Source organism: Falco peregrinus, chromosome 3 (assembly GCF_023634155.1).
Source record: "Falco peregrinus isolate bFalPer1 chromosome 3, bFalPer1.pri, whole genome shotgun sequence".
In the NCBI taxonomy this organism is placed as follows: domain Eukaryota; kingdom Metazoa; phylum Chordata; class Aves; order Falconiformes; family Falconidae; genus Falco; species Falco peregrinus.
The window spans coordinates 33,815,332-33,837,938 of NC_073723.1; the positions used below are offsets into that span (position 1 = coordinate 33,815,332).

General features: G+C 40.0%; 1 protein-coding gene across 3 annotated transcripts; it reads right to left on the minus strand.

Annotated features, from left to right (window-relative positions):
- Positions 1 to 5,924: 5,924 nt before the first annotated feature.
- OSGIN2 (oxidative stress induced growth inhibitor family member 2) lies at positions 5,925 to 22,362 on the minus strand. 3 transcript variants are annotated; one of them, XM_055799348.1, is made up of 7 exons: positions 21,834 to 22,362; positions 20,155 to 20,217; positions 18,557 to 18,711; positions 13,680 to 13,816; positions 11,876 to 12,067; positions 11,160 to 11,251; positions 5,925 to 9,443 (listed from the first exon to the last, which is right to left on the minus strand). In XM_055799348.1, the coding sequence occupies exons 3-7, from the start codon at positions 18,621 to 18,623 to the stop codon at positions 8,396 to 8,398; spliced, it is 1,536 nt and encodes a 511-aa protein (XP_055655323.1). In that variant the 5' UTR covers positions 18,624 to 18,711; positions 20,155 to 20,217; positions 21,834 to 22,362; the 3' UTR covers positions 5,925 to 8,395. The 3 variants fall into 3 exon arrangements, with proteins under 3 accessions (XP_055655323.1, XP_055655322.1, XP_027633555.1); XM_055799347.1 differs by lacking the exon at positions 20,155 to 20,217; XM_027777754.2 differs by lacking the exons at positions 20,155 to 20,217; positions 21,834 to 22,362 and adding an exon at positions 19,181 to 20,105.
- Between the last annotated feature and the right edge of the window lie 245 nt (positions 22,363 to 22,607).

Below are 22,607 nucleotides of genomic sequence, written 5' to 3' on the forward strand. Positions count from 1 at the left end.
GACTAAGGGAAGCACCCCCCAGACAAACATGGAGGTTTCTTTATAGATCTTGTATGAGATGTCTTCTCTGTGTCAGCGTTTCCAGTGTCATCTTCACATTTCTTTGTAGTCTTTCACAGGCTGTGTGCTGTTGAGATGGGAGGGCATTTTGGGGATTTCTACAGTAGTGCTGACAAAAAAACCCAGCATCAGCACTTGGCTGGAGATATGTATCCAGTGTATGTTCCTGTTTTGGGTCCAACTTGAGGGTATCTAATAGTTGATAGGTTTGGTTTCTAATTCAGCTTTGTCTGCTGTTTGCTTGATGAGAAGCCTGTAGATCAGTATGTAAGCCTTTTGCTATTTGAACATGAAGTTATATTTGCATTAAAAAAGCTTAGTCATTTAAACCTCTACCCCTTACCCATGCCTTGAATTATAATTTCAAATTCATGTAACAAATCCTGTTTGTAATACTGAAGCCTTCCATTTTAGCATAATATTGTCATAAGTTAGAGCTCCAAACATTAGGGGAAGCATGCTTGTTTGCTCGCTAGTTTGAGCCTTCTGTTACTGAAGTTTCTGAGGTAGATGATAAAGGATGTGATTACGTGATCCAAATCTTGGGAGCCTGAACATCCAATAAACTACACCAGTATTTGCATTACCCCTGGAACTATTAAATTAACTTGGCCCAATGTTTCCTTCAGTTTACAAAACATACTGTTGTAGGCTAACCTCAGCAGGCAGCTAAGCCCCCTGCAGCTGCTCACTTGCTCCTCGCCAGCAGCGTGGGGTAAGAGAATCAGAAGGGTGAAAGTGGGAAAACTGAGGGGTTGACATAAAGACGGTTTTAACAGTTAAAGCAAAAGCTGGGTGCACAAGCAAGGGCAATTAACTTTGTGTTAGTTTTGCTGCATGCCATATTTTAACTTTGTGAGGATTGTGCTTGTGGTTTCGACATTCAGTTCAGCAGTTTTCCGAGAGAATTTCTATGGTTTTCTTTGGAAGGGTAAAAAAAGTGCAGCAACTGATACGACATCTAAGGTTTCTCTGATCTGCCTCAACCCACAGTCTGCAAGTATGCCACCTTTTTGACAATATGATGCTCTTTTTCTAAAAATACATCTAACCAGAAACTTATCTTCAGATCTTGTTTCTTGCATTTTTTCTGTGTAACACAAAGTTTGTTTGAAGGCTTGTAGGGATTGCTTTTTTTTATAGCATTTATTGTTTACCCTGCTCACAGGAAGGAGATGCACACAATACTTAAAACTAAATATACTTTTTATTAGCAAGGCTTTTTAAAATACAGTCTTGTATTCAGCAGCTTAGCTGAACACAGTTTAAAGCAGGTTCAATTACTCCATGCGCCACTAAAACAGAGGATGGGTGCTGTATCCCTGCAGGAACATGCTTAATTCTCAGTTTAACTCACACGCGTTTCAGCAAACTTCGCATATTTCCTACATCAGTTGGGGAAGCCACTGCCTTTTTTGGCAAGATTACGACGATTCTCACTGTTGACATTTATTTTCTGTTTCTGTCCATTAACATCTCTGAGCTGCCCCCTTTTCTCCTTCCCTTACTCCCCATCTTCTCCCAGAACGATGGGGGACTGATGCGGCAGGGCTGGCCTCTCCTGCGTCATTGCACCAGTTTCTGTATGCTGAAAGTGTGTGTCTTTGCTTTCAGTTTCAGTCTCCTCCATCCACCAACCTCCCCCCTGGCTTCCTCTGGAGGGCTAAGCCCGTTCACTACCTTCCTTCCCGACGTGTCAAAGAGGCTTTATTCCACGTGTTTACCGTCAACCATCCTAACTGAGACAGTAGCTGAAGTCTCTGCTATAGACCTACCTCCCACCCTCCCTCCCAGCTCTCCTCTTACCACGGGTGATTCCTCAGTCCTTATTTTCCTGCCTTTTCTCCTCTTCCTGCAAAACTGCTCCTCTTGCTCTGTTCCATTTCTTGAATCTGTCCTCAAGTCACATTTGGCAGCATCTGGTGTTTGATTCACAAATTCCAGTTGCATTCTGGTATCTCCTTAGAACTTCAAGCTAAATGTGGCAAAACCTGAACCTTCATCTTTACTGTTACACCTCTACTCTTCCTCTTACAATGCCTTTATAACCGCCATCTCCACATTCCAGGGAAATAGTTATGAAAATGCTAGACAAAATCAGATCTCCCTAACTGCAACTTTCACAGCCACTTGCTTTAGCGCTCTGCCCATACTACGCTGCCCCAGCTCTGACCAGCACAATCTCTCTCCAGCAGTGGGTACAGCACCAGATGCAAGCAAATCAACACCTTTCTCTTTTTGAATACTACAGTTTTCTGAACACCTCTTCCTCCCCGGTTTTTTTCCTTTGACTTAAAAATTCCCCACTTTTCCAAACTAAAAAAATTAACTTCTAGGTGAAACTTTTAATATTTAGCCTTCAGTCCATCATCAGTTTTCACACACGAAGATGAAACAAGCTTAGCATGCAAACCTTAGGCGGGCTTATCATCTAATCAAAGCTGTGGTTTTGCTCACAAGTTGCTTGCAGCTCAGGAGACTGTATTTCAGCTGATAGCAGATGTTCTGTACAAGTTGACATTGCTCATCTGAAAAAGGGGGTATGACCCAAGCATACTCCAGCAAAAGCAGCAAATGGAGGCATGACACACAGAAATTACATTTACATAGTATCTCCAGGTGTATCACGTGTGTGAACAAACACACAGGTAGATAAATACAAGCCTTTATCTTACTTCGAAGTAATTCCACAACCAGCATACCAATCCTAACAGAAACAGGCAAGATCAGAGTACTGACACTCCAGATTGTGCCAGGTAGATATAAGAAAGCAGGATCAGTTCTTAAACAGCAATAACTCAAGAGTTCATGTAAATGCTGGTGCTAGAGTCCAAACTGATGAAAAAATGAACCATTCCCCTCTCTCCTCAGAGTGTCCCCTGGAACTCTGTCCAATCTCTTTGATTGCCTTGTCTTTAGCTTTATATTTGTGGAGAACTTTTTTTACTTATTACAGCTAGTTAAAAAAGAATTTAAATTGCCAGGATTCCATACTACTTTGTGACTATTTAGCAAACCTAGTCGTTAGCTTTCTTTATGCTGGTATGCGAGTCCACAGAGGGTGCCCAGGAATATGAATCTGAATTCTAGTTTACTGAAGCATCCACTGTACGCTGATACTTGTGCATTGCTAGTGATCCCAGAATAAAGAGATGGAGGAGGAAAATGAAAATTAGATTAACTTAAATCTCCACAACAAGTTGTTTCAAAAAGGATAAGAGAGCTAACAATATGAAGGTTGGGGTTTTTTTCCTGGTTTTAATGACTACTGATGACCTCTGCGTTTTGAGTTTGCTTGGTATGCCCTGTAAGTACAAAACTATCGTTAGAAAATCACCTAGCACATGGACAGATGTAATGTGAACGTAGGTTCAGGGTTTGCCTGAGCTGAAATGTTGTAGTGCCTGCAAAGACAAAATAATCTTTAAAACAGAGCTTATGTTCACTGTAATTACTAAATTATACTGTAAATGTTTTTTCCCCCATAATCCTTGTTCCTTACACCAATTTAATCCATGACCTCACAATTCCTTGTATAATCAAGCTTCAAAAATTAGTTAAAGTGAAATAACTGAAGTATACCATATTCCCTAAAATATGGTCTTTTTCAGAAGAAGAGCTGTTCATAATTCAATATCCTCGCTTCAAATGTGTACCCCTAATGTCACCAAAACCTTTCTTTCTCTGTCAAAGGATGTTTCAGTTTCCATTGTTTCTGGTAAATAGAATCAGGTATTATGGTTATTGCAAATAAAGCGTGACTTTTCTTTCAAGTTGGGCAAGGGGAAAAGGGGGAAGTAAGCATCCAAAAAGCTCTCACATCATTTGAGGTACTATGCTCCCATCTTGCTCTTATCTCAAAAAATAATCAATGATGATGGAACACTGTTATTGTAAGGTTCTAAAATACTATCTAGAATTAAAATGTAACAGTATAAACCTTTCAGCATTTGTTGTTCTGTAACTTCTTCAAAATGAAATCATTACTATATGGATGATAATAAAATCAAATTATTAGCTGCCTTTAAGGCATACATGTGCTACCTCTTGCTGTTCAGACAAGTTTGGGAGCTAGCACAGTTACAGCACAGATTCCGCCATTACATGAAAATACGCGCTTGCTTTCTCAGAATTAGAAAACATGGTTCCAGAACAACAGAGTCTCATCTCTTGGCACACCACCTTACTGACCCAGTACTACAGCTTCTGCAGCAAATATAATTGCTTCTACTTCCTATGTTGTGTGTTGCACTTCAGTGTAACTTCAGTTAAAAATATACGGCAACATTAGACTAAGGGCTCCAGCACAAAGCTCTGAAGTTACGGTTGGCAGATCTTGACACACGAGGGTGGGAGACCACCGGCCCATCAACGCTGCATAGGTTCACTTCAGCACCTTAAAGTTTGCAGTTCATATTGCTCAGATTCATTTCTGCTTTCTTCCCGTCATTCCTCACAGGTGATCACTTGCTGTCAGTGAGGACTCACTAGAAGTTTGCAAATTTTACACCCTTTCTTTCTCAAGAAGTTGGCCTAAAAATGGCCTTTTCTTCCTTTCAACTGGACATGCTGGTCGGGCCTGCCTCCAAGTTTGAGTCTTTATTTCCTCCAGCTTTGAATAAGTACTCTGGATTTCTGGCTCTAGCCTTCTTTTCATAGTTCTTGAGCTATGAGAGAAACAAGTTACTGACACCTACTTCTACAAATTTAGGTTTTTTTCATTATGCAACCATCCTTTATGAAATTAATCAGTTTAAAAAAGGGGGCCTACAGTCACCAGGCCAGAAGGAAAATACAGTATGACCCAATAATTTCCTAAGTGCCAAGGACTAGGGACATACAGCTGCAGGACACGCTCTGGTGTCCTTTACTCAATGTATAGGTACTGTTTCTGGGAGCTATATTCTTTCCACGCGTTCACTGACAAGCTCAGATACTGTTCTCTCTGGATCACTTGCAGAAACAATTTCTGCATTTACTCACCAGGGTGAAACTTAGCCTTACTCTTCCGTGGAAAATGTTTTAAGCAGAAATCAGTCATCTACTGGAACCTAAAAGAAAGGCAGTGCCGTTTCCTACCGCCCTGTTGGGTGCCTTCATTAATAAGCACCTATCGTTACATCATCACATATGAGGCAGACTGTATGGGGAATTACTATGAAAAAATCTTACTCCCAGCCCAACAGCTCAATACTACTTAAATAATCGTAGCAGCATTTTATCTAGGAGACACATTCAGCATTAAGAACCAAACCCAAATGTAAGAGACATTTTCCCAGTAGCCTATTAGAAAATCTACAGTATGGGTTACCATACATTTACCAATTCTATAAACCCAAATTAAAGTCCTTTAGCTAAAAATTATATTCTTCCTGTCTGTATTTTAGTAATAAAAGCTTAAGTAGTAAAGCATCCTTTTTAAATCCATGATGTTTAAAAGCTTATCTTTCTCTCTGAAAGGAAAGCTGAAAGAAGCAGTCAGGCTCCCTTCTGGGAACTGTATTATACCATACAGGAAGTTCAGATGTTTGTTGGGGTTTTTGTAATCTGAGCAACAAAGTATTTCCCCAAAAGACGACTATTCAGTGCCAACATCTGAGCCACAAGAAATGCAGTCAGTATGATATAATGCTTTAGGTAAAAACTATCCTAAGGCAAAGCTTAAATTTTTACATTTCTCATTCTCTGAAAAACACCACAGTGGAGAGAAACAGGAATTTCTCTCGAAGAAACCCAAAAGTAAGAAAGTCCAGCTACAACTTTAAACCTAGCAATTCCTAGAAGAAACAGGATTATTTTTTTAGTAAAGCTTTGATTGAAAAAAGTATTTTTATACTGGCTTAATAAACATGACTACCGAGAACTTCTCTGCCCAGCTAAGGGCTTCTCACATGCAACTTTTTAATCCAAAAATACATGCAAGATAAAAGGAAAAATAAAAAAAGACAGTTAAACCCCAAGGTACTGTAATAGTACAGAATTATCTTTTACTGCAGTAACAGGACAGAAATCTCTGCTACAAATTTTTCACTACAACACACACAGCTTTTAAGTAGCTGCAGCAGCTGAAGCTAGAGATTTGGCTGTTTGAAGCTTTTTTCCCCTTTTTCCAAAATAAGTGTAAGTAAATGGCCTCCTTTGTTTTGATGGTTTCACATGACAAATGAAAAAGTGGTAACATGCTATGATACGTTGTATTCAGACATTTATCTCGACACAAAACTCAAGGAATTTAATAACAGCACAGATGTATTCCCAATATATTAACTGCAATGAAGTTCTATAATCAAGTATTCAGCACTTACAAAACTGATTTTCAGTTAAAATTATCAGCTATCACAGGTTTAGGATAGATTTATATATAACACAGTTTCGGCCAAAGGCAGCAAATTATAGAATCTCAATTCAATTATGAATAAGCCTAGAATTTAGCATAATTAAAACCAGCTCAAATATCAGTATAAAAAGTATCTTAACTACTATTGACAATGCATTGTTAAATCCAACCATGGAGGCAATGTGGAAATTAATATAAATGTTGCTTCATTTGTGTTCATTTTTATGCTATTAAGTTGGCTCTAAACTAAAATTTATTATTAGTAGTAGCATCATTTCATAAATTACTTTGGACTTCCTTTGAAAATAGTCATTTCAGTCCTTGCATACTTTACCTTTTCAACTTGTATGTCCAAAGTCTGAGTAACTTACTCAGATGCATAAAGGGCTGCAGCAGCCACAGAACCCCATAATTCAGTAGGCACAGAAAAACAGGCATTTATTGCATATTGGTATCTACAACTTATGAAAGTTAGACAGCTGGGAAACCAGCAAGCACTAGCAGTTTCACAAAAGTCTAAGCCTAATTTCCTTTTTAAAATCTGTTCAAGTTATAATACGGAGATTTTAATCATGCAAATACAATACCTTAAACTAACATGAAATTCTTCAACACAAAAAGCCCTCAACAAAAAAATAAATAACATCTATTCCATCGCATTGGACCTGAAGTAAAATGTTTGGTAACAAATCAGTTAAAACCAAGCACTTTTTGTCTATTGAGAGTTCTGGAATATAAAGTAAGTTTTCGAACAAGCTGTTGCTTGCCTCACTATGGTGAAAAACCCATGAGTGTGTTTAGGTAAACTAACTTCTCTAAAACCCAGCAAATGAAATCTAGGTCTCACATTATGGAGCAGAAAGGTGAAACTTCAATTCAGAGGTAGGTACAAGTTAAGTCTTTGTCTTTCATAACGAGCTTTAAGATTTATAGGAACTATGGCATGTTTGTTTTGGGTTTGGTTTGTTTGTTTTTTAGCTGGCTGTGAGATATAACCCTTTTTCAAGTTTCAGAAACTGCAGGCTAAAGTAGTTTTAGTGTTATGTGCTGCTCTAGAAAAAAAGAGAAATAACCAACACTTGCTCAAATGGGAGATGAGGATATCTATCACCCACCTTCATCAGTCAAGTGATCCCATTCAGTCTTCCTGAGCTAGGAAGCAAAAAAACCCTTAATTTTTCTTATGTACTTAATTTTTCAGTAGTACACTAGATATTCATTATATTGACACTGTAATAAGAGCACTTACATCAGTACTTTATTGTTTATGTTAATGAGTATTCTCAGAAATGTACATACCACTGTAGGGGAACATCTCAAATCTTTCTGCACTCCCCCAACTATAGGCATAGAGTGAAAAAACATTAATGGATTGTGTCAAATCATGCGTTAAAGATTAAATGGGAATGCTTATTCTTTTATTCCAGTTACCAACTAGGATAATTTAAAATTGTAGAAGAAATCCTTCTTATAGTAAAAACCATTTTACTAAGTGCTCATTCCAAGTATTACTGTATTACTATGGCAAATAAATAAAATTTTTCTTTCAAGCAGAAGGTTCCAAATTTGCTTTGGGACCAAGAATCACTTTGGACTATGCAAGCTTTCTGCTTTTAGAAGTTATTTTAATTTCATGGTAAGAATATTTTGTCACGTTTGACACTAAAATGTAAAGCCACTCTGGTAGGCATTGCTTTTCCCACAGGAAGTCTGCTCTTTTAGCTGAGCAAGAGATGACAGGCAGGTCAATATAAGTTAGTCTCATTTTCTGTTTATCTGGAAGTAATGCCAGTTAAGTAGAGATCAGTTGTAATAGCAGATCAATTTTTTGTATTTTGAAAAGGTGAAGTATTGTAGTATCAGCATCCTTTACCAAGCAATACAAGCGCAGGTTACTTGTATACAACAGAAATGTGACTGCTATCAACTTCCACTGTCAGTGAGTGTTCTGTTAGACTACATCTGCAATTCTGTATGTGAAAGTTTCTAATGTCTCATTTATGGTACCCCATCACCTCCTCCATCCCCACTTTCAATCAACTCATGTTTCTTCTTTTGTCTTATTGCCAAGCATCGCGCAATGCCCAGTGCGCCTCCTTTTAAAAACCGTACAAAGTTGTCTCCCACCAGAGGACCTAAAGCAAAGAGGTTAGCTTCTTTAGTGCATTCATAAGTGTATGGATCAATCTCTATAGGATTCCCCTTGCACGTGATGGGCTGGTTAGAGTGATGACCTATGCTATGTCCTTGGTCCTTTAGAAAGAAAAGATTTGGGTGAGAACCTATCAGAACTAAGGCTACAGAAAACTTCAAAATTTTCTTCAGTCCGGAGGCACTCTGAAGAACACACTTCATTTCAGGCTTGAAGGAAAGCACATTGTGTTCAGGGAAACTTGTGTAAGCAGAATGTAGACTGGAGTCCACCGTATGGGACTGAGTACACATCATATGATAGACCTTATGGTATTCTGGGTAAAGCTTTTTAGGTAATTGTTTGAAAATTAGACTTGTATCAGTAACTCTTCTACGAAACACATGGATTACTGGGATGTTGTTGTTGTAGGCACACAGTACTGCATCAGCTGCTGTAAGTCCAGCACCCACAATTAACACGGGGTCTGCCTTCCCACGTAACTTTCCTTTGCTGATAGCAGCTCCGAAGTCAGACATGGAATGAAGCACAAAAGGAAAGTCTTCTCCTTCAACTTGAAGTCGGCCAGGAGAATCAAAGGTTCCTGTGGCCAGAGCCACATTCTCAGCAAAGAGGCAGAAGGGCACATGAGAACCATCCGTTGCTCGCTGATAACCTCTCACTTCCCAATTTCTCTTAATCAGTGATTTCTGTCCATCTTCCATTTCCAAATGCTGTGTTGACATATTTTCATTTAGTTGACTTCTATCTTCATCATCCTTTCCTCGGTAAAGCCTGGATACTGATGTGATGTAAACATTGTCTCTGAAATTCTTTTGGAGGCCCATGACTTTAACATAGTGTTTATAATAACAAGCTATCTCCTCTGGCATTACTCGATCACTCTTTATATTTCTGAAACAAAATTAAATGGTTCTGGTTAATGTACAGAAATGTGAATATCATGTATGACACACTACATGGCAGTCAAATTTAAGATAACTGAACCTTTATTTGTTCTCTTGATTCCTGATATACAAGACAATCTGACATTTTTAATAGCTGTAAATCTTTACCATGCAAAGTGATAAGGTGATTAACAAGTATAACAAAACTCTGCAGTATCACAGTAGGTCTGTATGGAAGTGTTTTACAAAGCCAGTTTAGCATCACAACTGTCAACAATACAATACTGGCTAAACTTGTACTCCGTGAGAATACACTTGATTAGGACATAAGTAACTAAATGTTACAGTAATTGTTAAGTGCTATTTTTTAAACCCTAGGTTCCATGTACTACTGGAGGCAAGTATTCTTTATTATACTCTACAAAAGACCTCTCCCTTGGGTACAGGTAAGTTCAGTAAGTATCAAATCAAGTTGTTCCATATCACAGGAATGAACAATGCAAGTATGACACGCAACCTTAATACAACTATGTAAAGAGGATTATCATGTCCAAGTGTCCAATAAAAAATTTTTTGCACTGTAATCCTCACATTACATCTATGCTTTTCCAATGCTTATTGCATTCACATGTATGAAAAAGTAAGCTGAAAATGTAATTATTTTGAACAGGTGCATGAATTTGTGCTTCTTTAGAAGTAAGCTCTAGGAAGAAGGCAAAAGAAACAGTGAATATCGGGATTGCCACTGAATTATGCTTAAAAGCATATTTACAGGAAATCAAGCTACTTGGTTATCATAGATTAACAAGTTAATAGCATATGTACTTCTAAATGTTCAAGTTGCTACTCTGAAAATCCTGTTGAGATATTTATTGAAGAGGATAATGCTACAGTGTGACACCTGTTGCAATGAAACTTCAGGAACTATTTTACATGACTGTAAGTTTTCATTATCATCAATACTTTTAAATATGTTAGTTTAGTTGTAGTATAACAGGTCAACACTGCTGGTTTTAGTATTGTTGAAAACTATAATATAAACAAATTAGCTTCAGATAATAAGCAGCTTATGGGATTTCAGTTAATAAGGATGCAAGATTACTGTGGTTATCTAAGAAAGCAGTTAAAGAACAAAGGTACAGCTTCTTCACTACAAGTTTTGTCCTGAAATGAGTAACAGTCTGCCCTTAAAGACATATGCCCAAGTAATTCTTCTTTGCCCTGTGTGGTACAAGAACAACTTCCTTTAATTTTGCTAGAACAAAGTCAGGAAAATTAAAATTCTAGAAAAAGCTTATGTAGAGTGTTCCTAGGTTCATCTGATGACACAGACCTTTATGAACTAATTATATAACTGAAGTAAGAACAGTGAGCTTGTACAAGACAGTAATTTTTTTCCTTTAAACTCTGATCAAAACTGCTCACGTAACAGTACTCCTTTGTGAAATGCTGCTAAAACACACCACTGCTTGTATGTATGCTTTTGATGCTCTTAAAGCAATTACTCTGGCTGACCACTGTCCATTTTTTTCCATCACAGTACATACAGCAGAATAATTTCCAGTGCCATCAGGCAATTTAACAAACAATACAAGAAGTCTCCCTTTGAACAATGAAGTTTGAGTGTTTTCCAGTTCTTAAAATAATGTTATCTGGATTCTTAGAGCAACTAAGTGACCCTACTACAATTATATATACAACCCTAATTATGCAATATCGTTACCTGCGTTTGTTAGCTGCCCACTCCTTAAAGGTGAGGCCAGGCAACTCCATCCAGTCTCCAAAACTGATTGTTAGCATAGAGCCTTCCATGGACTATGGAGAAAAAAACCCCAAGATGCATGACCAGATACATTTAAAATGGATACATTAATGTAAAATACAGTGACATTTTTCTCATTGTACTCATTCAGAGTAATAAAATACCAGAACATAACAATACCAGGACATGACATGAAGCGTTGATGAACTGTGGTCATGTTACAGTTAGATACTGAGCAACTACATTATCTAATAAAGCAGAAGGTGAAGACAGAACAAGTGAAAGGGAAATCAAAAGCAAGCTACTTAACATACAAAACAAGAAGAAAAAAAAGTGAAACTAACACCATATGGACACATTAAGATTTAAGATTTTGTACTGAAGTACCTGGAAACAATGCAGACGAGAAAAAAGTCATAGAAAATACTCTTCATTATAATTCATTAAATTTAAGCTAATAAAAAAACCATATAAGACAACAGTAATGGTCACAAATCCCCAAATGAAGGACAATCTTTTCCTTATTTTCTCATTTCCCCAACATATCTGGGCTTTGGTAATTGAGCAGTTGCAACTGAAACTGCCATTACTATCTAAACCAGCCTTAGATGGTAAGAAAAACCCCAAACCATAAAATTATCAAGTTACCATAGAAGTGATAGGAAATTTTTACTTACATGCCAAGCCCCACCAGGTGGTCCTTTACCAAGCACTATATGGGGAATATAATTATGTTGTTCTAGCTTCCAGTGCAAAACAGGTGGGTAGTCATACCCAAAGTCAGCATCAGGATGAAGCAATGTATCAAAAAGCACTGCAACTGGGTTTGAAGAACGCCCTTCGAGGCCTTCAGACAGGTACTCCAGATCCTAAAATATGGAAAAAGTGGTATGTTCACACAGCTTCTACTGTTCATCATGTTATTCTGATGTACAGAAGTTGAATTTCAACAGAAAACACAATTAGTTCAAGCTGCATTTTAAGCAGAGGTATTTAATGCAGAGATTCAATCAAAACACTTTTCAGAAAAAACTGCCATGATTCAGTTCTTCTATAGGTCTGAATAATACATTTCACTCATGCAAAAACTACATGTTAATCACACAGTAATACTGGGGCAGGTTAGCATTTGAAATTCACTTTAAAAAAGAAATACAGGGACAAATACTCAGAGATCAGAGCAACTTAGTGACACTTGCATTTATAGATAGGAGACTCCTTTTAACAAAGAATTACTAGTATCTCTAGGAGCCCCATTTTGATAAAGCAGAAAACTTTGTAACATGTTCACATTTCAGCATCTATTCATCAGCTGTGTTCTAAAAATTTTACAATGCAATAGCAAATATTTGAAGAGAGACTACAGTTTTGAAGAAAGAATTGGGGGAAAAAAAGAACCAACACCACAAAAAAACCCAAAGTCAAACAACCCCTACTTCTCCACTACAAATACATATGCATGTTTGTATTTCAAATAAACTAGTCACACAGACAATACAGTTAGTGATAGCATTGTAAGTAGTCAATCAGTAGAACAGTGAGGTAAATAGAAACAATAACATGACAAGCAAATGGACAAGGGAGGAGAAAAATAATGAAGAAGATTTAACTAATCAAATCAGAAAAAACTAGGATTATATGAGGGTAACAAATATAGCAGAAGAGCAATTGTGAGTACAAGACAAACACTGAAGGATACATACTGTTGAGAAAAGAAAAATGGATTGTGTTTATAGAGGATATATGTCCCTAACGTTACTAAAAATGAAGTCTTTATGAGAATCGTACTTTTTAAGGAAGATTTTAACTTCAAGTATGTTAGCAGCATGTGTTCTTTGACAATAGTGCCTGAACATCCTAGGACACGAAAGCTGGAATTCCTGCATCAGCTACTCACTGACCAAGTGGTGCTTTAGATACTTCTGGCAAGTAGTAGGAACAATGCAAAGGGCAGATTGTAAAACCAAAACACACCATAAACAAAAAGCCCTCAAAAACCACAAAACCCACCACATGCCCCAGGATTGGATCTAGTGCTCATGAATTTATTCTATTTAAATTAACAAAGTAACTTGTTAACACATTAGAAATACCCTTAGATGAGTAGGCTGGCTCTTCACAATACAATCTGCAGAACTGTTTTGGATAAGCAGCACTTAAAGTGTATTGCTTTTCATCTGAAGTGCCCTACATATATAATTTGTTACAAGCCACTGAAGAAGGTATATACTGCTCTTTATTTTACAGGTAGAAAAAAAGAGAGGCCAAGAGATAAAGCTTGTTGTTTGAGACCACGCAGTTACTGAGCTTTACTGCGGTCTAATTCTCTATGGGGTGAGAATATTAAGCCTGTTCTTGTCTATGGCACTATTTATGTAAATTGCAAAAGCATTTTAAATAGGATTGTTAAAGAAAGCCTACTGTTTCATAATCCAGCTTGCAGCAGGAAAAGAGCTAGACAAGCTGGTAACCAAAGCTTACTTGATCAACAATGGAAAGATGTCGAGCTTCTTCTAATTTCGTATGTAGAATGGGGTTTGGGTGTATAGCTTCAGGAGATAAATATGGCCTGTATCCAGAGAGCAGGTAAGAAAGACAAATTCCCGAAGGTCCATTTCCTATTAAAGAAAGAAGTTACCGCTTTAGTAAAAATGCCAATAAAGTTTCTGTCGCTAAATAAGCAGCAGCAAAATCATATTAAAGTACTATAATGCGATACTATCCTGATTCCAGGCAGCTTATAAACTTCACAGTAAAATAAAGGCTGCCATAGGAACTTCCTCCAAATAAACTGAGCAGAATCTTTTCCAGATAACAAGAAAAGTACATATGACTGTTTAAATGATGAAAGAAAATGCATATAAAGGAGTTTCATAATTTAGTATGTCGAAATCACTATTCTTGTGTGAAAATGGTTCAATGGATAAGATCTGGTCTGCCTGTCAATCATAGTGATACCTGAATATTATTGCCACCTTACAACATTGCCTTCCTACTTACACTGGGTACTGTAAAAACACAGAACAGAAAGACAATCTAGAGCATATGCTCTTCAGGTCTTCCCATAAAATAAAAGGAAGTAAGAGACAAGCAGAAAGCTGGAGACTGCAAGTCAGATGAGAAGTTACAGACACACCACAACAGCAATGTAAAAGCTGAATGAAGACAGTTACAGTAGGTAAGTGGTGAAGTACAAGAAACTCGTAAGACCACATTCAACATTAAGCAACAATCTAAATTCAAACATCCTTCTATATCCTTTTTGTAGCATTCAATTAATATATGTGTATTATTGCAATTTTAAAACTTTTCAAAATGTTATTGAAGGTGTGAAATGTGTGGGACCAAAACACTACCGTAATTATTTCTATTTATTTGACTAGTATTAAACAAAGTAGCGGACCATATCTATGACATGCAAATATGGAAGTAATATTCATGTTGCAAAGTCAGATAACAAAAGCTAGGGAAAGGTAAAGTCAGGAAAGTATAGGCTCTGGTACAGAATTTAAACATGTGACTATGCACTGTTATTTCTATAGCTCCTCGTGCTCATTAACTGAATGAAAAGCACAGTGTTCTCCTAATGAGGCACTATTCAGTATTTTGTCTTTGTTTTCTAACTAGAATGGCACACATGGTATTTACCACACACTATTCAAATTCTGGGGTAAAGACAAAGTTACTAATTTATTCGTGTTTTATACAGCACTCATTGTTAGGATGTTAGCTCTTCCTACCATTTCAATTCTTGATCTGAAGAGTTCACCCGTCATGTCCTGTTCCCCATCACCTCTGCACACGCTATTTCCATTACCTGTTAACAATCCCAGTTCTCCAATGCCCGTCCCTTCTCCATTTTCTGATTTCCCAGTCCCTAAATCCCCCATCAGTTTGCCGAGACCCTGTTCATTCCCAGCCTTTTCATACATCAGATCTCTTTTTACTCCTCCACTAGACTACACTCATCACTCTGGTCCCCAGTGGCAATATATCCCATACTTTATCCCAATGCTGCATGCATAGACCAGTCACTGCCATGGGCTCCACTAAAATCATGTAGGCTCACTACAGACGAGTTCTTCAAAGGCTGAGACTACAAAGTTAATAGAAATCTTCAATAAGCATGTTTTCTCCAAAGGCCTAAAACCTGACTAAGTATGTGAGACTGCACAATGGCTCCTATCAAACAATCTTGTTTCTGCACCCAAATATGGAGCCAAAAATAGAGTGCCTGTATACTGTAAGAACCATAAAACACTGGAAAAGACTAAGCAAGCCGTGGATTTCTACCATTGGGATCTTCACGACAGTTAAATCAAAAATCTGTAATAAAAGTTTTACGTATTGCTGATCCTGCCTATATTATCCCCCAAACCACTTTCATTCCTATTTTACCATTTACAAAAAAGACTATAAACAATCTTTCAGACAGTGAAAATGCTCTTCCTTACTCTCACACTGTTCTACCCTCCCACAAACAGATCAGCATGAGATAGCTGGCTATGCTTCAGTCCAGGAAGTAAAGCTTAAAACAGATGCACACCCCTCCTGTCACCCACTTGCCACATGAGACGGATGTGAGAGAGAACCTTAGCAATACACTGAAACCATCCAGAACAAAATCGTATGAAGTTCTGAAAACACTCTATTCATACCTATAGTTCACAAACACTCCCATGACAGAGTCCATTCTTAACTATTTTTGGAATTACAACTTGGACATGGTAAAGAATTTTGTTTCTTTTTACAAGTGCATAGCTAGATTTTTTTTTCCTACCGGGGTCTAAAGGACGCTAGTCTACAATACAAAGAGAAAGAACTGTGCCATACCCAAGGATGCCGTGCTAAAGATTATTTATTCCTACTGGGTAAGACTAAAAAGAACCAAATGGATTGCTAAAGTTGCCAAAACAAAGGCTGGCAAGGGCCAAGGAAATTACTGAGGATGGGATTATGCTAAGGTGAATTACTGTCAGTAAACTCCCTAGCCACTCCCCTGGGCCCATCCAGAGGGCCCATCCAAACCCAGCTCCTATTCTTGGGGCAGACTGTGTCCAAGGGAAAGAAATTCCCTTGTGGATATGCTCTCAGAACACAAGATGAAGGTTCAGCTGCAATTAGACTTGCTATGATTTTTTCATGACATCCTGGGCTGGAGGAGGGGGGGGGGGGGAGGGGGGGCGCGCAGGGAACCCCAACAACTCTCTTTGAAATGAGAAATGTATACCTGAAGAGTTCGCTCTTTATTTACACACAATGCCTCCAATAAAGGCTCTGATTGCAACGGAGATTTTATTATAATACAGACTTTAGATACACAATCAATATACCCCAAAACCCCATGACCCTGTTCATTTAAGGAGCAGTTAACATTTTGTGTGACTAGCAGCAGAGGCTTCTCCCGATCAACAGTCAACTACAGTCCAATCATATTTACATTATGTGTCTACATGTAAAGCAAATAATCAGCTACAAACATCACAACAGCCTTGTCATTCAGATGAAAATTTAAAATGTTACATTTACACAGTAACGATCAAAACTAGTGCAGAAGATGGAAGTGTTTAGTACAGAACATACTCTAGACTTAAGAGCTCCAGCATGAAATTCTTCAGTCCCAACTCATTCAAATGGAATGTATTAATTTTTTCCCAATATCTTGAAGACAGGTACAGCACCAAAGTTACTTACTTACTACACAGTAGCTTAGCACCCTACGCAGAACTGCAGTACAATATGCAGCACAAGCTTAGAATCAAATCTTAAATAGGACATTACAGAGGTAAAAAGGAGATGGTTAAAGAAAGTTAAAGAAAGGGAAATATAAGTTACTGCTCCATCACTAACTATTTACATATGTGCCATCTTTTTCTTTCTGATAATAAAATAGTGCAATGAGAAGATGGCAGCACTAGAAAGTACACAGAGATAATTAAAGCACTAGACGGTGTGTGTGCGTGTGTGTGTATATATACATGTATGTATATAGTGTGACAACTATTTTTGTATTCTTCTACATTATTAAATCATTCTAGATCCCTTTTAAGGCTCTTCAGAGAGCCAATGAATTAGTGATAAGAGGCTGCCAATAGAGAAGATCTGAAGTGTCTCAAACATTATCTGTGAAAAATCATTTGGGTACTGTATTTGTTTTTCAAGAAGAAATAGTCAAGGCAGCTGCGTTTAGTGTCAGCACATACAAAGGCGCTCTAGACAAAGTAAGTATTGAGCACAGGTATTTGCATAATGCATATTTGTAAAACTAAACAGTGAAAACTGAGTCATTAACCATATGGCAAACCTACACTAAGGTTGACAAAATGCCAGAAAACTGTTGCTCTTCAACTATGATACAGAACTGAGCAAGTGATTCATGTCTGTCACATCCACATAAGTCTATTACATGAGCACTATTTTAAGCTATCATGAAGAGAGCTTTGCTAACAGGCAATGTACAAACACCAGTCTTTCAAAGTTGTGGAGACTTACTGTGAGCACATTACACTGAAATATCATTCTCTGGAATCTCTGCTTGTTTGCAAGTACAGTTAAAGCTGTTGGTTTGCTGTAGTCTCAACAGCTTTGGACTATATTATTGAAAACCTTCTTTACTCCAGATCTTTTCTTTATCCCCTCATCAAGGTACGGTGGTAAGGAGCTGGTGACCAGCTGTTGCTGAAAAACCTTGGCCCAGTACAAATCCTCCTGGCACTCTCAATTAAGCTACATACCTAAGGAGCTTGCTCCCTCTGCTATCCTGTCATTCAGCAAGATGTTACGAGTACAAGCCCTTAACTATTTAATTGAGATTACAATGTATTGTTTTAAATTGGTTGGATTGACTTGGATTCAGCTTGGAAAAGATGGGACAATATTCAGACGTTAGTGATGGGTGCAACAAAGAGAAAGGCAATCAAGGAGGGAGGTTAACATCTAACCAACATACAGCATAAATTTTACGTTATGCTTTTCACTGTCCCGTCTGACCCTACAAATTGCTACTCATGCCATCAACAACCTCCATGTTACCTGAAGTAGACATATCATGTAAATCAAACCCAGTGGGATCAACACTAGAATCAAAACAGTTCTTCCATTAAGACACACGTATCTGCTGTCAAATAATGCAGCTCATTTTGTCAAAGCACAATCTGAAATCAAATTACTCCAATAGCAAGTCCCTTAACATAATTTTATGGTACTTTTATTAATCATAACAACTGTATTAGTCTAATAAACATATTCACTGCAAGGATGCTAAGCATTTGTTATTTAATGATAAATGACTTCATGCAGCAGGTCTATAAAGGCAATGACAGTGACAGAGATTCTCAAAAATGTGGAAAAAAACTCACCTATTATTACTACAGGCAGAGTAAGGAGGGAATCTCCAGGCAGAACAGTTTCTTCAATTAAAGGCATTCTTTTAATCTTCCTCCCAAGACTGTCACCAAAATACTGGACAAAGGAATTCAAAAGCTGTCCTTCTGTTTCAGGGCTGCTGTAACTTCTAATTAAGGACAGATGGGAAAAAACTAAAATGAAACATTTCAACTGTCATCAGAACAGTCTCTTCAAAAATAAAGTTGCTTTTGATGCTTTACTTTAAGAGCTATGGAACTGGCAAAACCAAGACCAAAATAGATACGCTTCATCCAATCTACGAAATTTTACGCTTCAGCACAGCTTTTCTGACAGAAGATTTTTAAAAAGTCCACTTTCTCCTAGAAAGTCTACAGAAGCGTAACAAGAAGGCACAGATGGTTCTGCTGAGATGCAGATTTCTAATTTCAGTTTATACAAAGCCAAAAAAGTATAACCAACAAGCATTATTTTGATCCCACACACAGCAAAATCCATTCCTCATTATCCTTATCAGAAGAGGATACACACTGCCTAGTCAATTAACAACTCTAAGGCCAACCAAAGGCTGAAGGAATAGCTAAGCTACAAGAGCAGCGGTTCACATCCCTTCCTACCTGCTGAGCAGCACAGAGGACTTTGCCTCGACGAATTTCTGTTTGAGTAGAAGTAAGGCTGGTTAAAGCTGCCAGTGGTGTGAAGACAGAGAAAAGTGTGAGCCCTGTTAAGCCTTAGACACAGTGCATTTTACTACTGTTAAAAGAAAGCTTTTCATAAAAGGAATTGCCATGCAGTCAGGTCAGCCACTGTGCAGCAGACTGCTTCCACCCCCAGTTATTTTCCTAGATTTCTCAGTTCTTTCTCTGCAAGATCTACTTTGGTTGCTCTCGTTAACTCTTCCAAACGTGCTTCTAGACTACGAAGACTTGGTTTATATTGTTTGTTGTTTAATTATTCAGGAGCCCCCTCTGAAGCCTTTCCAGTTCATTGAAAAAGCATGCACTATCAGTTTAGCTAGAAAGGCAGGGGCAAATTAACAATACTCTGTTATTAGCAGTTATTTTACTGTCTTCAAAATAAAGGCAACTTTTTCATTAAAAATACCTCAATCAACTGATCTAAACTTTTTCTCTTTACAAACACAGTTTTAATTATTAACTGAATAAATGAAAGTACTCTTATTTATCTCCCAAGAATATCTTAAAAGCTATTTTATTATTTCAGGAATTATTTTCTACACTACATATTTCTATTTTCTACTACTAAGGACCAAAAGCGTAAGACACTGATCCAATTCCCATGGCCTTCAACAAGCCACTTAAGCTACATGCTGCCTCAACTCCCCCAACACTGAAGGTTCTGCTACATATTTCAAAAGCCTTTCCTCAACGGGGGAAGTCTGAAATAAACTAGAGGCAGAGCTGTACAGTAGTAACAGCACCAGCACACTGTAATACATCTCTCTGACGGTTATTTCCTTGTTAAAAAGGGTGAGAAGCTATTCTAAGAGTGTTTTTATTTCAGAAAGAAAGTACTTGATACTTTATTCCCTACACTACAACAAACAAAAGGTTGCAAATTACGTGCTTACTGTTTGTTTACAGCTGCACATTAGCTCTTGGTGATCTTGGAGACAGGCAACAAATACCAGGAGCTAGATGAAGACAAGCAGAAGTCAGAGAAAGGGTATCTAATTATCATGCTGCTTTTTTCACTTCCTTTTAGACTGGCACAGGTAGACTATTATTTTCTAGCCTTTGCTCAAAGTGAACTAAGGCAAACTACACTATGCTTTGCAAACGAGCCTTAAAGGGAGCACATATGTTTTAGCGTGGTTTTAATACACTTGCTGTGCAAGATGGGAGATAAAAAACAAAAGAAACTTTTCAAAAACTCTTTTATGGGATATATGCGCACTGCTTTAGGCTACAAAAGAATCCGTAATGATAAAAACAGTTGGTTCTGTGCAGCTTAGATGGGTAGAATGTGATATCCTAACTGGTTTAGCATAGAATCTAGATGTGCATAGAAACACCCGCATGCAACAGAGTTTCTCAGCTATTGTGCACATGCAGCAGAGGAAGGACTGCTGTCAGGAGCATGTTCTTCCTTTGCAAGGACATCATGCCAGAGCTCAGTAAGATTTTAAGTCGGGGCCACCATCTTCCTAACCTCTGCACAACACTGAAAGCCACCAAGTACCAGAAGTTTTGATCTTGAAAAAAAAAAGCCATGGCAGACAGCTTTGCAGTGCCGGGGATTTGGTAAGAATACCTCTCGGGCTATAGTCCTGCAGAGATGCAAGTGGGCACAAGGATGAGTCAGTTCCAAAGCGAGTGCTTACTTTACCTTCTGCTGGTCATACCAAATAACCTCGAGAATTACGTTCTGTCAAACACCTAAGTTTCAAACGTGCTTGAGTTTGTGGGCTGTTTTTTTCAATTTTTGCCCTTTTTAGTGCTTTTCAGTTCATTACTTTTTTTAATTCATGTGAAAAACCCATTAAGAGAAAAAACACTTCATACACATACACGTTCTTCTCCCTTTTGAAAAAGAAAGTAATTCTTTCATAACAACTGCCCTCATTTGCTGCAGGTTATTAAAATCAGAGCTGCCTTTTTCAGGTAGCCGTTTTGAAAGATCCTAGAATTCCCTACATAGTTCTAGAAAAAAAAAAAAAAAAAGCAAACTGACTGTAGTGGGTGGTTAACAGAAAACTCGTTATATAAAAGGAATTTAAATTTGGTCTCCATCTGACGTGTTGGGAAGCAAATTTAACACCGTGGGATTGTTGGTTGGCTGGTTGTTTTGGTTTTTTTGTTTGTTTGGTTGGTTTTTTTTAAGTAACGCAGAAAAGCGATGCCCATCAGGGCCGGGACCCCCGACGGCGCAGCGCTCCGCACGCAGAAGCGCCCCCGAGCATCAGCGGGCGCCGGTCCCCTCCCAGCGCGGCCCCGGCGCTGCCCAAGGTCACTGCGCGCCTGCCCGCCGCGCCACCGCCAGCCCCTGCCCACCGGCCCCGCGCTCCGCCCGCCAGCGCCGCTGCGGCCGAGGGGCGTGCGGCACCGGGCAGCCCCGCCGCCACGCAGCAGCCTCGCGGAGGCCGCAGCACCGGGGCGGCGGCCGCGCTCCCCGCCCGTCGGTGTCGCCGTCTCCCCCCCCCCCAGCACCGCCCCCGAGCCCCTCAACCCGGTCCCCCGGCTGCCGCGGCGGGGAGGGGGCAGCAGGCAGCCGCCTCGACCCACCGGCCGCTCGCCCCCGCCGCCTCACCTGAAGTGACCGGCCAAGGAGCAGCGGCAGCACCACACGGGCATGGGGAACGCCGGCGGGCCCGGGGCGCCGGCGGGGCCCAGCGATGAGGCTGCGGGGGGACGCCGCACCGCGGCTCCCGCTCCTCCTCCTGCCGCCGCCGCCACACTGGGGCCCGCGCGGCGCCGTCCCTCCTCCCCGCTCACATGCGGCAGCGGGTCACACGCGGGAGGAGGAGCCGCCGCCAGCACCGGGAGGGCGGGAGGAACGGGCGGCGTGAGGAGGGGAGGGCACCGCGCCGCTTCCCCCTCCCAGCCCCGCCGCGGCCCCGTGCGGCGGGGGTAGCCAGCGGCGCGCCCGCTCCCCGCGGGAGTATGCGGGATGCGCCGCCTCCCCCCGGGGAAGGCGGGAAGGGCAGCCCCGGCTTGGCACCGGCGCGGGGGAAGGGTGAGCGGGAGGGCGGCACCGCGGCAGGGAGACCCCTCCTCGGGCCGGGGACGAGGGCGACGGCAGGAGGGCCTCGGCGCACCGCCTCCCCGGAGAACGGCGAGGGCCGCTTCCCGCCGCCGCCGTGTCACCGCCCGCCGCCCCTCCGAGGCGGGGCCTCCACACGCAGGCCGCGCCGCCTTCCCGCCGCCGGCCGGGGCACACCTGCGGCTTGGTCGCGGCCGGTGGCGCGGGGAGCGGGGGCTTCGCTTCCTGAGGTGACTTTTGCCGCAGGTTGCGGTGCTGCTGGCAATGGCGGTTGTCACCCAGGCTGCCGCCCGGCCCGGAGTTCCCTGCCCTGCCCTCTTA

What these genes read in the sequence shown, in the direction of transcription:
- OSGIN2 (XM_055799347.1), bottom strand. Translation starts at nt 21,877, where the DNA reads ATGCCCGTGTGGTGCTGCCGCTGCTCCTTGGCCGGTCACTTCAG. An exon ending in TCCTTGGCCGGTCACTTCAG is followed by an intron (nt 18,712 to 21,833) that starts GTGAGGCGGCGG and finishes GTCCTTAATTAG; the next exon opens with AAGTTACAGCAGCCCTGAAA. An exon ending in TCTGCCTGTAGTAATAATAG is followed by an intron (nt 13,817 to 18,556) that starts GTGAGTTTTTTT and finishes TTTCTTTAATAG; the next exon opens with GAAATGGACCTTCGGGAATT.